Source organism: Nicotiana sylvestris, chromosome 7 (assembly GCF_000393655.2).
Source record: "Nicotiana sylvestris chromosome 7, ASM39365v2, whole genome shotgun sequence".
Taxonomy (NCBI): Eukaryota; Viridiplantae; Streptophyta; class Magnoliopsida; order Solanales; family Solanaceae; genus Nicotiana; species Nicotiana sylvestris.
The window spans coordinates 61,867,106-61,883,035 of NC_091063.1; the positions used below are offsets into that span (position 1 = coordinate 61,867,106).

Below are 15,930 nucleotides of genomic sequence, written 5' to 3' on the forward strand. Positions count from 1 at the left end.
GCAGAAGAATTCTCCGCCTTGATCCTATTGTGTCTCTGCCTCCTTAGGTCGAATCTGTATCAAAAATTGGTCTCCTCCTACAAAATACCATTTTTCCATGTATATATACCAAGTAGGGTCGGGCTCAAACAATTATACCTTTTCCTATGCGAAAAAGGACATGTTTCCAGGCTTGAACGTCCGCGGCCGCTGCCCAGGCGTGGTACTTTCCTAGTGTACTGCCTCAGCCCGCCTCAGACCAGCGGCCGCGGTTTCGACTGCATTTGTCACCCTGTTTCGTTAGGAATTTGGAAAAACGTAAAACATGACAGTGGTATCCCTTTGCGTTAGCTTTCAAACCATATATTGTGGAGCCCAAATAGAGTTCTGAGAAAAATGTTATGTGCATTTTACTAGATAGTGCGCAATATACCTACTCGATTCTTCGTTTTGTTGCTCTATCATCCGTTGATCCCTGAATACGATCTCGGCTTAATTCCTTGGGCTTTTACTCAGACTTCAAAGCTCCAAATCACTTGAATTCATTCCATAACATCTACATAGCTCGTAATCACTCCTACAAGAAATAAAGCACATAATTAGTGCAAGACACTAGCTATTAAAGCTCAAACTCAATTAAAGTGCAGTAAATTTGAGTGTAATAAGCGACTAAAATACGTAATTATAGGTTATCATCATAAGGTTGTATCTTATGCTTCTGGACAACTAAGTAAGCACAAGAAGAACTACCTGACCTATGATTTAGAGTTAGCCTTGGTGATTCATGCACTAAAGATGTGGAGGCACTACTTGTATGGCATTCATGTTGGTATCTATGCGGATCATAAGAGCCTCGAGTATATCTTCAAGAAAAAAAGAATTGAATTTACGTCAATGAAGATGGTTGTAGCTACTTAAAGATTATGACGTTGATATTTCATGCCATCCGGGGAAAGCGAACTTAGTAGCTGACGCCCTCAGTCGTAGATCTAAGGGCAGCCTGTCATATTTATAGCCAAAAAAAGGAGAATATCCCATTAGGTTCACCAGCTAGCTAGTCTTGGAGTTCGGTTACTGGACTCAGGTGATATTGGAACTACTATTTAGGATACGGCAACATCCTCTTTAGTAACTAAAGTAAAGGAACGCTAGTACGAGGATCTTGTGTTAGTTCATTATAGGGATACCACCCCTCAGAAAGAGAAGACACCATTTGAGATTATAGCAGATGGGGTCCTTAGATATCAAGAATGATTATGTGTCCCTAATTTTGCAGGGCTGCATCAGTAGGTTATGTGAGAAACTCATTATTCTCGTTATTCTATCCATCCAGGAGCGACAAAGATGTATCATGATATCAGGGGAGTATATTGGTGGGATGGAATGAAAAAGGATATAGCAAAGTTCATTGCTCAATGTCCTAACTGTCAGTAGGATAAGATTGAGCATCAAAAACTCGGTGGATTATTATAGGCTATGGAGATTCCAACATGGAAATGGGAAGTAATCAATATCAATTTCATCGTAGGCTTACCTTGTACCCAGCGTAAGTTCGAATCGATATGGTTGATTGCTTATAGGTTTACAAAGTCACCCCATTTTCTACCCGTTACGACTACATATTCCTCGAAGGATTATGCAAGGCTTTATATTAAGAAAATAGTACAACTGCATGGTGTCCCTGTATCTACTATCTCGGATAGAGGAGCTCAATTTACAGCTAACTTCTGGAGGTCCTTCCAAAAAGGATTGGAGACTCAAGTAAGTCTTAGTACAACATTTCATCCCCAGATAGACGGACAGGCTGAGCATACTATTCAAACACTGGAGGATATATTACGAGCTTGTGTGATAGACTTCAAAGTTAGATGGGATAATCATCTATCGCCTATTGAGTTCGCATATAATAATAGCTGATATTCCAGTATTCGGATGTCTCCATACGAAGCTCTTTACGGACGAAAGTGTAGGTCACCTATAGGGTGGTTCGATGTTGGGGAAACTACATTAGTAGGACCAGAATTGGTACAACAGGCAATTGAGAAAATTAAGCTTATACAGGAAAGTCTATTGGCAGATCAAGACCGTCAGAAGGTTTATGCGAATAATCGACGATGAGACTTGGAATTTTAGGTGGACAATTGGGTATTCCAAAAAGGTATCACCGATGAAAGGTGTTATGAGGTTCGGAAAGGAAGGAAAACTTAGACCTCAATACATGGGACCATAAAGGATCATACGCAAAGTAAGCCAGGTACTATATGAATTAGACTTGTTTTCAGACTTGGAGTTTGTACATCCAGTATTTCATGTGCTCCGTAAATGTATCGGAGATCCTTCTAGAATTGTGTTAGTTGACGACGTTCAGGTCACAGAGCAACTATCATAAGAAGAAACACCCATTGCTATATTAGATGGACAGATTCGGAGATCGAGAGCTAAAGACGTAGCTTCGGTGAAAGTACTTTAAATAAACAACAATGTGGAAGAAGTAACTTAGGAGGCTGAGGAAGACATGAAGTCTAGATATTCCTATTTATTTCCTCCTCAAGAGAAGGATCTAACTAAGACGTCATAACCATAAGTTTCTACAGGAAGAGTTGGTCGTAGTATTGTTACCAAGGGCGACTCTGCCAAGGTTATATAGATCCCAGAAGGTTAAACATTCGAGGACGAATGTTTCTAAGGGGGAAGGATGTAACATCTCGTGTTTTGTACGTTAAAAGTTTCATCTTCAATTAATTGATGTAGACTCGGGGATGAGCTCATTTTGACGTTAACGTATTTACATTATTTATAACAAGCGATAAATAAGTATCCTGAAGGATAAGGGTACACGAATTAAAGAAAATTAGTTTCGTTGAAAGTGGCCAATTTGGAATAAAATACGGGTCGAGCGATAATACCCGATAATTATGAACTAGTCCCATGTAAGGTACCATATGACCACGGTAGTATAATATATAAAGTATATATATAGTATATTAAAAATAAATAGAATTTTAAGTAATTTGGGGTAATTTTTAAATTATGCGGGTAATTGGTTAATTACCGGATAACGGGACATTACCCAGTTAACTAATTAATGGGAAAATATTAATAATATTCACCCACCCTTCCACGTGGCATAAAGCCACAATGGCTAAACATGACTCATAAGTCATTTAAGTCCATGTGGCCATAACTTTAGTAGGAATCTTATTTCATTTAAGATCAGAACATGGATCATGGTTAATGTATTAACCTTAGCTCAAAAGAAGTGTTGAAGTAGAAGCAAAATTTCACTTCAAAATAATAATTTGTATTGGCTTAAAACCAAGGACGTGAGGTAGAAGCATTTTAAAGCTTCATCGGAAGCAATTTTATTCAAGTTTCATATAATTCAAGCAAGAATTTCGTTCATATCTCACAAAAGCAGAAGCTTCATTTCGTGCAACTAATTCAAGGAACATGTATGTTAAGGTCATCCCTTCTTTCTTTTGGCATGGTCCGAATTATATAGAAGAAACGAGCAAACGCACAGTTTCCATAAATTACTCTATTCATAGAAATACTAGGGGTGTCTATATATTTGATTCCCCGTGAGAATTATTATTATCTTCTATTTATGGGTCTCAGAATAATACGCAGTTGAAAAAGTTTATCCAGAAAAAATATTGAGATTATTACGTATTTTTCATGCATTTCACCCATTTATACATGTGTATTTACCCATGACCAGATGACGTTATATACGTGTATATATGTAAATATATGTATATGAGATATGGGAAAAGGTTATGGTGTTATATACGCACCACCACCTGATCAGCTTGTATATATTAATGATGTTGCCCACAGTGGCCGAGACGATATTATGGGATGTCCTCAGTGTCTTGATGATATTATGTACACTCATACCTATGCATAGCACAACATTTATACGCATGTGCATGACATTATAAACGTTTCAAAATTTTAAAACGTTATTCAGATTTAAAGATGTGTTTCCTTATTTCATTTTTCATCTATGTCTTTTACGTACTAATTTTCATGCCTTACATATTCAGTACATTTTTCGTACTTACATCCTCTTTCACGGGGCCTGCGTTTCATGCCCGCAGGTGCAGGTAGGCAAGCTGATGGTCCCCCTTCTCATGATCCCTGATCAGCAAGAGTTGGCATGCTCCAATAGATCCGGAGCTGCTTTTGAATTTGGTATGATACGTTCGTGTGTGTGTGTGTATATATATATATATATATATATATATGGGTATGACATGGCTCAGTCCCAGTTATGTTTCTATTAGAGGTCTGTAGACAGTATGTCTAGTTGGGTTGTATGTGGCCTTGTCGACCTTCAGTTTTGGATGTATAGTTGTCTATTGCAGTCTTGCCGGCTCACCCATTGTATCCTTCATGTATATGTACATATGCCTTGTTGGCAGGTTTCCTTCATATATGTTATTTTCGTAATTCAGCAGATGTTATTCAGATTCATATCTTAGACGCATGCTTAAGGGTGTTTGACAGGTAGAACTCAAGCACCCGTCGCAGCCTATCGATTTGAGTCGTGACATTCTTGTTAGCCATCTCAACAGCTCCATTTGCCTTGGGGAGATACGGAGTGGAATTTCGATGCATACTCTTGAATTGTTTGAATACTTCCTTCATCAAAGACTATTAAGATTAGCACCATTGTCCATGATGATTACCTTGGGGATCCCGAACTGGCAAATGAGGTTTGAATGAACAAAATTGACCATTGCCTTCTTGGTCACAAATTTGAAAGTCATAGCTTCAACCCACTTAGTGAAATAATCGATGGCCACCAGAACAAACATGTGCCCATTTGATGTCGCAGGCTCAATTGGTCTAATGACATCCATGCCCCAAGCAACAAAGGGCCAAGGTGCAGACATTGTATGCAACTCAGATGGCGGAGAATGAATCAAATCACTGTGTACCTGGCATTGATGACACTTGCGCACAAAACTGATGCAATCTCATTCCATGGTGAGCCAATAATACCCTACTCGAAGAATTTTTTTTGCCAAAACATACCCACTCATATGCGGCCCGCAAACTCCAGAATGCACTTCGATCATGATAGCCGTGGCTTGTTTAGAATTTATGCATCTCAGCAGTCCAAGATCTGGAGTTCTCTTATACAAAATTCCCCCGCTCAAGAAAAATCCACTAGCCAAACGTCAAATTGTTCTCTTTTGATCACCTGTGGACTGTACCAGATACACCCCTATTTTGATGTATTCCTTGATATCATGGAACCAAGGTTCACCATCAAGTTCCTTCTCAACTACATAACAATAGGCATGCTGATCACGAACTTGAATATGCAGAGGGTCAACATAAGCCTTATCCGGATGGTGTAACATAGATGCCAGAGTCGCTAAGGCGTCGGCAACCCCATCATGGATCCTTGGAATATGCTTGAATTCTAATGACCTGAATCGTTGATAAAGGTCATGCAGACATTGCCGATATGGTATAAGCTTCAAATCCCGAGTCTCACATTCTCCCTAAATCTGGTGCACCAATAGATCTATATCTCCCAAAACCAAGACTTCCTGGACTCCCATGTCTACAGTTAACCTCAAACCTAGAATGCATGCCTCGTACTCAGCCATGTTGTTGGTGCAATAGAAATGAAGCTGGGCTGTAACAAGGTAGTGGTGCCCTATTCAAAATGAGCACAGCCCCTATTCCGAAACCTTTCATGTTAGCGGCTCCAACAAAGAAAATTTTCCAACCTGCCTTTTCATCCCGCTCAACCTTGTCGATATGCATCACCTCTTCATTAGGGAAATAAATTCTCAATGGCTCATACTCTTCATCCACCGGGTTTTCGGCTAAATTATCGGCCAATGCTTAGGCTTGCATCGCGGTTCAAGTCACATAGATGATGTCAAACTCTGTGAGCAAAATCTACCACTTTGCAAGTCTTCCTGTGTGCATAGGCTTCTGAAAGATATACTTTAAAGGATCCGGGTGAGAAATGAGGTAAGTAGTGTAGGACGATAGATAATGCCTCAACTTTTGTGTCACCCAAGTCAGGGCTCAACATGTCCTTTCAAGGGGAGTATACTTAACCTCATAGGATGTGAACTTCTTGTTGAGATAATAGATGGCTTGCTCCTTCTTGCTAGTGATGTTGTGTTGACCTAACACACAACCGAATGAATTATCCAGGACTGTCAAATAGAGAATTAAAGGTCTCCCGGGTTCTGGTGGGACCAACACAAGTGGGTTTAATAGGTACCCCTTGATTTTATCAAATGCCTCCTAGCACTCGTCAGTACATTTGACCGTAGAATCCTTCTTCAGCAACTTAAAGATGGGCTCACAAGTTGTCGTGAGTTGAGCAATAAACCTGTTGATGTAGTTTAAACGCCCGAGCAAACTCATCACCTCACTCTTATTCCTTGGCGGTGGAAATTCTTAGATAGCTTTGATCTTTGACGGATCCAACTCAATGCCTCGCCGACTGACTATGAGCACCAACACTTTCCCAGACAGAACACCAAATGCACACTTTGCAGGGTTGAGCTTAAGATTGTACCTGTGGAGCCTCTGGAAAAACTTCCTCAAGTCTCCGACATGGTCGGGTTGCTGCTTTAACTTTATGATCACATCATCTATATAAACCTCAATCTCCTTGTGTATCATGTCATGAAACACAGTAGTCATTGCCCTCATGTAAGTTGCCACAGTGTTTTTCAAACCAAATGGAATTACCCGGTAGCAATATGTTCCCCATGGAGTGATGAACGTTGTCTTTTCTACATCTTCCTCATCCATCAAGATCTGGTGATACCCCGCATAACAATCCACAAAAGACCCGATTTCATTATTGGCATAGTTATCAATAAAAATGTGGATATTTGGCAATGGGAAGTTACCCTTTGGACTTGCTTTGTTGAGATCACGGTAATCAACGCACACCCTGGTCTTGCCATCCTTCTTTGGTACTGGTACAACATTAGCTAACCAAGTGGGGTATAGCGTGACTTGAATGACCTTTGCATACAACTGTTTTGTGATTTTTTCATTGATCTTCGCACTCATGTCAGTCTTGAACTTCCTTAACTTCTGCTTGACGGGAGGGAATGTCGGATCAATTAGCAATTTTTGAACTACCAAGTTAGTACTCAAACCCAGCATGTCGTCATATGATCATACAAAAATGTCTTTATATTCAAACAATGCTTTGATTATTTCTTTCTTGATTTGTGGTTCCAAGTGTATACTTATCTTGGTTTCCCTGATATTATCTGGATCTCCTAAATTGATTGCTTCATTTTCATTCAAATTAGGCTTGGGTTTCTATTCAAAATGATTTAGTTCTTTACTAATTTCCTCAAATGCCGCTTCTTCATCATATTATGTTTCATCATCACACTCTATTTCTTGAATTATTATTTTAGGGTTAGATTGGTTTTTAAGACTTGGCCGAAGATTCCTCATGCATGTCATGTCATTGAAATTAGCATAAAAAACTCTACAAAGAAAGACAAAAATGACACTATCAGGAGTAATGGAAAAAGGGAAATTGCATTTCATTGAAAATAAATGATAGAAGTGTTTATACATCAAAACAAGCGAAAAATAAAAATCTGGATTACAACCCTGGAATAATCTAAATAACAGAAAGGAAAATAAAGCAAACTACCAAGACTCCTTCCGAGTAGAGAGATGAGTAGAATTCCAATTGTTAAGCTTCACTTTTGGCCCAATAAAATGCACATCTGCTTTGCTGGAACCTTCCCCAATTTCCAACATGTTCACCTCATCAAATAGGCTCTGGAACCTTTCAATCAGCTCTTCATCAAAGTTGACCACATGCTTTGGAACTGCTGACACCGGGTGCTTCACAACCCCTGACTTGATGAAGGACCTAGAGAGGCGTGGGATAGGCTTAGGGAACGACCATGCCTTCTTTTTCAACTTTTTAGCCTTCTTCACATCATCCCATGTGGGATTGAACCCCAAACCAAATGTACCCAGATTTTCATGTAAAGACACTGTTGCATGATACCTTGCAAAGATGCGCCCAAACTCTTGCCCGGTACAAAACCATTCTACAACATTTCATTTGCTACCACGGCGGTTGCAGAAGCTAGCTTTGGACCTAAAATACATTCCCCTTCCGGAACCTTCTCAACTGACATTGTTTCAGAAACTTGGTAAACCTAAGGCCCCTTATCGTCTTCGACCTCAATAAATAGGACGGATGTATCATCGTAAGCACATAAGTTCTCATCACCATGTACTACGATTTCCTATCTGTCCCACTCGATCTTTACCATCTGGTGCAAAGAAGACGGGACTGCTTTGCCAACATGAATCTACGGCCTACCCAATAGCAAATTGTAAGAGACAGCCACATCTAGTACCTGGAACTCCATGGTAAATTCAACTAGTCCTATTGTCAGTTCGAGCACGATATCGCCAACAGAATCTTTTCCCCATGCGTCAAAACCTCAGACACATATATTGTTCTTGTAGATCCTTTCAGTATCAATTTTCAACTTGTGCAGAGTCGAGAGAGGGCAAATGTTTGCACTAGAGCCATTGTCAACCAACACCCTCATGACCATAGTTACTTCGCATTTCATTGTGAGATAGAGAGCCCGATTGTATTCCGTACCCTCCAAGGGCAACTCATCATCCGAGAAGGTGATCCTGTTCGCCTCGAATATCTTGTTGGCAATCTTCTCCAGATGGTTCACTATGATCTTATCAGGGACATGAGCTTCATTCAGAATCTTCATGAGGGCTCGATGGTGCTCGTCTGAATAGTATCAACAATGATAGAAGAAAAATTTGAGTGGGGTATTTCTCAATTGTTCCACTATGGAGTAATCCTACACCTTCGTTTTTCTCAAAAATTCTTCCGCCTCCTCTTTGGTGACTGGTTTCTTCACTAGAATTGGACTATCTCTGAGTGGCTTAGCTTTCCTTAATTCCTCTAGGGCAAAGCATCTCCCCAAACAAGTCAAACCCCGGGTTTCATTAACTTCCTATTCCACTTCTTTCCCTTTATAAGTTACTATCACTCGCTTGTAATTCCATGGGACAGCCTTAATGTTATCTATCGGCAACTGGGTCATATGTTTAATAACAATAGGGGCAATGCGGGCCCATTCCACGATAATGACATGCTTACTTGCTAAATCCAACACGACCACTTTCGGCTTTCCTTGCTTTGTTTCAACATCATCTAGGAACCCCTTCACGACTACCACAGGAGGCATATCATCGGCGTGCTTAGCTTGTCTGTCAGCCCTTCAGCTATCGAAGATGTTGCCTTTGTAAAAATTGAAATTTTGACTAGCTTACTTTCACTGGCACAAATCATCATAACAGACTTTGAAGGCTTCTTGGGCTCCCCATCCTTATGCATTATCTCAATCATGTGTGTTTCGGCATGGGCTGGCAATGGATTTTGATTGGTATTTGGTGCTTCCAGGCTCTGGACCATAATTTGGTTTGTATCAATAAGATCATAGATGGCGCTCTTCAAATGTCAACACTTTTCTATGTCGTGCCCTGGAGCGTCAGAACAATATGCACATAGGAGGGAGGGAATAATCCAGGTTTTTCGGAGGGGGATTTGGTAATTTTGACTCAATCGGCCTTAGAGCCTCAACCTCTGAAACATACTGGCATAAGACTCTCCAAGCGGGGTGAAAGTTTGTTTCTGCTATTGCCTTTCCCTTTTATACTCCGGCTTGGGTCAAAAGTTGGGACCAGTAGGGTTTCAGTATGTTTGTGGAGGTGGGTAAGGATTTTATGGAGCTGGGGCATGCTATTGCGGGTAAGGAGGGGGTTGAGCATATGACTGTGCATGGTGGACATGGTATTGGGGTAGCCTAACTAAATACTAAGGTTCTGGTGGTAGGAAGTAGTGTTGGGGTGGATTATATGGAGTTTGGGTATAGTTCTGAGGCTAGGGTCGCGACTGGGTGTAATGGTGAGGTGAGCCCCTTGGGCCATGCCATGATCCTGAGACGGCCATAGCAACATCTTCTTTCTTCTTTTTCCCTAAAACGCCCCCGGTGCCATTCTGGATTGCTTGTGTAGTTGTTTTGATGGCAGAGTAACTCATGATCTTGCTCGTGAGTCCTTCCTCTAACATTCCTCCCATCTTCACCACTTCATTGAAAGACTTACCTATGGCCGAGATCAGATGACCAAAGTAAGTAGGCTCCAAGGCCTGAAGAAAATACTCCACCATTTCATCTTCTTCCATTGAAGGGTTGGTTTGTGCCTCCTGTTCTCTCCACTGGAAACCATACTCCCTAAAACTCTCACTGGGATTTTTCTCTATCCTAGTCAAGGATAGGCGATCTGGGGCAATCTCTATGTTGTATTGGAAATACCGAGTGAAAGCCTGGGCTAAGTCATCCCAAGTGTACCACATGTTGTTGTCCTGGCGGGTGTACCACTCTAACGTTGCACCACTCAAACTTCGATTAAAATATGCCATCAACAGTTCATCTTTACCACCGACACTCCTCATTTTGCTGCAAAATCCTCTTAAGTGGGCCACAGGGTCTCCATGCCCATCATACAAGTCAAATTTGGGCATTCTGAATTCGGTAGGTAGGTAGACTTCGGGAAACAAGCATAGATCCTTATAAGCCACACTCACTTGGCCCCATAACCCTTGCATATTTCTCAGCGACTGCTCCAAGCTCTTTACCTTCCTAAATATCTTCTCTTGCTCCGCGTTTTTGGGTGGCTTCTCAGTTTTGACAGGATGTTCAAAGTGAGGAGTTTAGGAGTAGTGATACGGGACCTTGAAGGTGGGCTCTGGGGCATAGTACTGGTTATCTTGGGCTTGGATTGCCGGCTCACTAGAAGAACAATGGAGTGTAGCTGGCAGAGGTGCTACGAAGACAGGGGTAGCCGACAGAGCAGGGTATGTGGTCATTTTGGCTGGTGGAGCTTGGATAGTTTGGGAAGTGGTGCCATGATAGTGGTGGTAAGGGGTGAAGCTTGCTGCGTGTTTTGGGGATAGATCAACAATGGGGGGCTCTTGAGATTGAGCTAGTGGTGGGATGAAAGCAGGGTTGGCGGGGTATGACGATGGAGGATCCTTCCCTTTCATCCATGTCTGGTACATTTCGGCCATTTGGTGCTTCATCTTATGTAACTCTTCTTTCAAACCTGGCTCAGATTCCTCCACCTCTCTCGGTGGGTCAATAACACTCGCGTCCAATTCTTTGCCAGCCATAATCGCCTTGTGTTTAAACCTGGTATTATATGGGTGGCTTGCCAGAATGCCAAACAAACTAACCACCTTCCTGTACTCAACGACAACAGCAAACTTGTTAGTGTTTAAGGGTTTAATAGATAGGTAACCGCACGTTTGGGATGCAATACACCTAAACAATTAAAAGTTTCTATTATGTATTTGAACGGTTGCATATTTCATCCCGGCCTTAACTAACTCTTTTCACTTTGCACTTTCTCTTCTCTTCTCTTTTCTTTTTCACTCCTGCCTTTTTTAGTCACTATTGATTTTCCCACTTGGTTCTTGTCGCTCCCTTTTTATTTTTTGCACTCGCTTTTGTTCCCTCATTTTGCCATTCTTCCTTTCCACTCAATTTTTTTATTCTCTTTTCATTTTATAGTTATGATCGAATCCTATAGGGATTGCATATATATCATGATGCCGCATGAATCAGATCATCACATAGTTCAGGAATAAATGTGAAATAAAAGCAACAAATATTTATGGGTTTTCAATATTTCATTAAATAAAATTTTGTGGGGTTTTCTATTACCAAGACACTGACATACAGACTTAGAAAGACAAAAAGACAGAACAGGCTCAAAGAAAACTAACAGACTCTATAAAAACTGAAACACAGACTTGAAAAGAAAAATCAGGAATACATAAGTGCCTCCAAAACTACTCCAGGGGTCCGCGAAACATCAGTTGGTCTCGACACGGGCCTACGTGCAAGATCTCTTTAGAAGCGATCCAGGTCGTCCATTATCTGACGAACAAAAGTCATCACTGCAATGAAGAAAGTGGATCTAGTCATATCTTCGCACTCATGCCATTTCACGACGATATAATCAACAATTACTCTAATCATTTCTCTAATAATGCCTTTCTCTTGGAGCATGCGTCCAATTTGTTGAGATCTAGCTTCCAGAACTTGGGTGTCATTATGGATTTGCTCCTACAACTGTTTCATGTCCTCTTCCAGTCGAGACATCAATGCATAACAATGTTTCCTCTCTGCCATGAAGTTCTTTGTATGTTTAGCCATTTCATTCTCGAGGGTAGTTAGTTTCTTCTTTAGATTTTTGACCTCTCTATCATATTTTCCTTTTAATTGCTGAACAAACCCTGCCCGTCCTTCTGCGTTCTTCGCCAACTTTGCACGGTCTCTTGCCAATTCCTTTTCAGCTTCTTCCAAATCGGCCCCATAATCTCACACTTTCCGCCTAAGACTGTTTATAAGTTTTTCATCTGTTCCGCTCCTGACCGAGTTTTCAGCAACTATCTTTATCCTTTGAATCTGGGCTCAGAAGGCTTCATTTTCTCGGGCCAACTTCTTCTTCTCACCTTCATCCGCAGCGGCTTGCATAATACTATCAAATTTAAGATCTCTGGTTTGCCCCTCTAATTTGCTTATCGTAATCCTGTAGCTTTTCTCTTTTGCTAACCAATCCCATTGTTCTTGTTGTGCCCCATCAATGAACTATTGTACGTGGGGCCTTTTGGCGGGCCGTTCAGGCTCTTGATGGACTTGAACGCTTTTACCATACCAGGCCGTGTAGCTAGGCTCTACCTCACCCTTGGACAAATCCCGTACTCGAGTCTGTGGCTCTAGGAACCTACACTGATGCTAAATCTGGTGAACTTTTTCTTCCGGAAATGCATCTTTTGGACCTGGTTCAATGATTTGTCAACTCAAATCTTCATCATAAGGGACAGTTTGGTACCTGCCCAGCTGGCGTAGAACCCTGTATGAATACTCCGAAGACCCATTAATAAAAGATAGCACACTCCGGCCGACATATAGATAACTTTGTTGACCGGGAGCCAACCGAATGTCCACTCAATTTTTCTTGTAGTCAAAGAACTCAAATGTGCGAACCATGCCTCCGTACCTTCTGGAAACTCATGACCATCCACTCGATTTTCGTGTTCTTCAATGCAGTTAAGACCAGGCAGACCATAGTTCATGTATCCCGGACGATGGCAAAGGTGTTCTTCCATCCAGAGTTGTAAAAGCATGTTGAAACCCTCAAAAAAATTCCCCCTTCTCGGCAAACAGTTAGAGCTCGATAAAAATCTGCTAGGATCATTGGTACAATAGTGCCATTAGCCTTTTTGATCATGACGTCAGCCATTCCTACGAGCCCCAACTCTATATGTCCATCACTCCTCGGGAAGATTAGGGTGCCTAAGAATGCCACTACGAAGGACAGTCCCCGACGTGCTTCCCATTTGTCTTTATTCCCTTGATGACTTAAACCGGTATTCGGAGCCTCAAAACCATGGGGGTCCCCATAGCCCTATATAGGAAGTAGAATATGCAAAATCCTTCAGCCAAATTTCCATCTTTGACATCCTGACTAATACTCAGAAGATCCAGAAACTTGTGAGGGGTTATAGCTCTTGGTGCCACTAGGTATTGGCTCCTGAGATTCTCGTTAAGGCCAGCATAGCCTGCTATCTCCTCAAGTGTAGGGGTTAACTCAAAATCAGAGAAATGGAACACATTGTGCGTCGGGTCCCAAAACGGTATCAAAGCTTCAATTATGTCTAGCCTTGGTTTAATCTTCAAGAGACCAGTGAGCCCGCCTAAAGCTTTTATTGCAGCACCTCTGCTGACTTCCCGTAGATCATTCCACCACATATGGAGTCCTATCGGAATTTTCTCTACAACTTTGAAAGGTTCATTTTCAATAGTGCTCATCCTGCGCATTTATTTAAAGTGATTGGTTAAAAAACATAATTTGACCCAAAAGGAAGATTATTATTTTTTTGCAAAATTACAACTCAAACAACTTGCTCAAAACGAAACACCTTTGTGAATGCGACCTTTCAGCACTTCAGGAAAGAAGATTTTAGGGTTGTGTTCGCTAATTGGCCAAAAATTTAAAAAAATACCATAGGTGGCTATTCTTGCAAAAACAGCCTTCCGGCACCCTGTCGGAAAATTTTTGGCTATTTAAACAAAAAAGGCATCACCTAAATTTATTTAAAAATGACAACATTTCATATTTTTGGGTTATTTAGCAAAAAACAGGGTTGAACCCGATGAGGGTTGCCTACGTATCTCACATCCGATGAGAATCAAACTGCGTAGTTCGGGAAATTTTAACGCGACGGAAAAACATGAAATATTTTGAAATAATTTTTCTTTTTTTTTCCTTTTTTCATTTTTCTCTCTTTTTTCAAAATTCCGGCAGAGTTCCGGGATATTTGGATACCAGGTTTTTTCAAAGGCGGGTAATTTTCTCTCCCCTACCTCAATTTGATTTTTTCTCGATTTTTTTTTCTTATTCTAGAAGCCGGTTAACATGCAATCCGAATCAAATAAATGTACAAGTAGCATGTAGAATGCATCAGGATGGTCTTTTATTTCGGGTACACTTGTCCTAGACGGCCCCAACCCCTGTGTTGAGTCCGCAAAGTCAAATGCACGTGATGCAAACAAGCGTTCCTACTAGGGATCAGGAATGAGGCTATGTTATTCTAAGTTTAAAACCTGGGTGTATTTGTTCTAGACCTGGCTTGCCAGAGCAGACAGCTCGAGTCGAGGGGGCAGCGTACTAGGAATACAGAAGCTTCACCGGCTTTGCAACTTGTCCGAACCTCGTTCTAAAATTGGGATATGACTCTAACAGAAAAGAAATCACACAAAGTGCACACTTCCCAAATGATTTAGAAGACTCAGAGAGAAGAAAGGTTCCGTAACAGTTTTATATACAGTTCAAACAATATCAAAGCGGTAAAAAGAGGCATTTAGCGCATTAGGCTCAAACATGTAATAAAAATCAGATAATAAAAGCCAAGTATAACAGTTATTCTAAACTCAAATTCTTGAACCCTGATCCAGAGATTCTGGGTTCGATCCCTAGCAGAATCGCCAAAGTTGTCACATCTCCAATACCAAATTGACTAGCAAGTTCAGGATAGATCACAACACGAATTTGTGCAATGCAGCCTGTGCTATAGCTCTTTATGACACAAAATGAAAAACAGGATTTCCATCAAGTAACTCAAATATATATACATGTTTCAATCCCAAACTCAACAACCCCTGCTCTCATATGGGCACAATTTAATGAAAGAATTTTTTTCTAATGGAATTTAATGAGAAACAGTAGCCTAGTTTACTTTTCTTTATCAATCAAGCACATGAAGTATAGCACAAATAGATATACCTAGAAAATCTGACTTGAAGCAGACATAGTCAAAAATGATCCTAACACTTCAAACAAACTTCTCATTTGAAAAACCAAGGAGAGTCAGTAAAGGCAACTTCAAAAGGATTCAACTAGTCATTCTCAGAATCGGCTCGCAAACATTAAAATACTGATAATAGATTCAAAAGGATCTAAGCTCGAATTAAGAGTAAATGAAAATAAAAGGGTCCAAAGTTCCACTTAGCATATATGCAATTTGAATGCGAGACCAACAGAGACCAAATGAGACCTTGATTAACTCAAAATCCATGCCAAAAGCCAAAGAACTTCATGGAAAGAAACTGACGAGCCAAGATGATAATTCAAAGCACCTATCTCTTTAAATAAACCATTTAGAAACTAATACCATTAGCAGCAAAACCAAACCGATTCGAAGGTGGAAGAAATTAATATGAACTTAAAGAGAACTAATTACAAAAAAAAATATTCAAATCTATTCTTAATTTTTAATCAAGCAACGTGTATACTAATTTAAGACTCTCGAAGAAA

At 40.6% G+C, this 15,930-nt stretch overlaps 1 protein-coding gene across 1 annotated transcript; it reads right to left on the bottom strand.

Moving 5' to 3' along the window:
* Positions 1-9,928: 9,928 nt before the first annotated feature.
* LOC138873218 (uncharacterized) lies at positions 9,929-11,218 on the bottom strand. Its single transcript, XM_070151663.1, has 2 exons — positions 10,781-11,218; positions 9,929-10,723 (listed from the first exon to the last, which is right to left on the bottom strand). The coding sequence occupies exons 1-2, from the start codon at positions 11,216-11,218 to the stop codon at positions 9,929-9,931; spliced, it is 1,233 nt and encodes a 410-aa protein (XP_070007764.1).
* Positions 11,219-15,930: the final 4,712 nt, after the last annotated feature.

Bases quoted from the DNA above. Each gene is read 5' to 3' on its own strand.
- LOC138873218 (XM_070151663.1), bottom strand. From the start codon at position 11,218: ATGGCTGGCAAAGAATTGGACGCGAGTGTTATTGACCCACCGAGAGAG. The intron at 10,724-10,780 runs GTCCCGTATCAC...AAAACTGAGAAG, and splicing joins CCCCAGAGCCCACCTTCAAG to CCACCCAAAAACGCGGAGCA.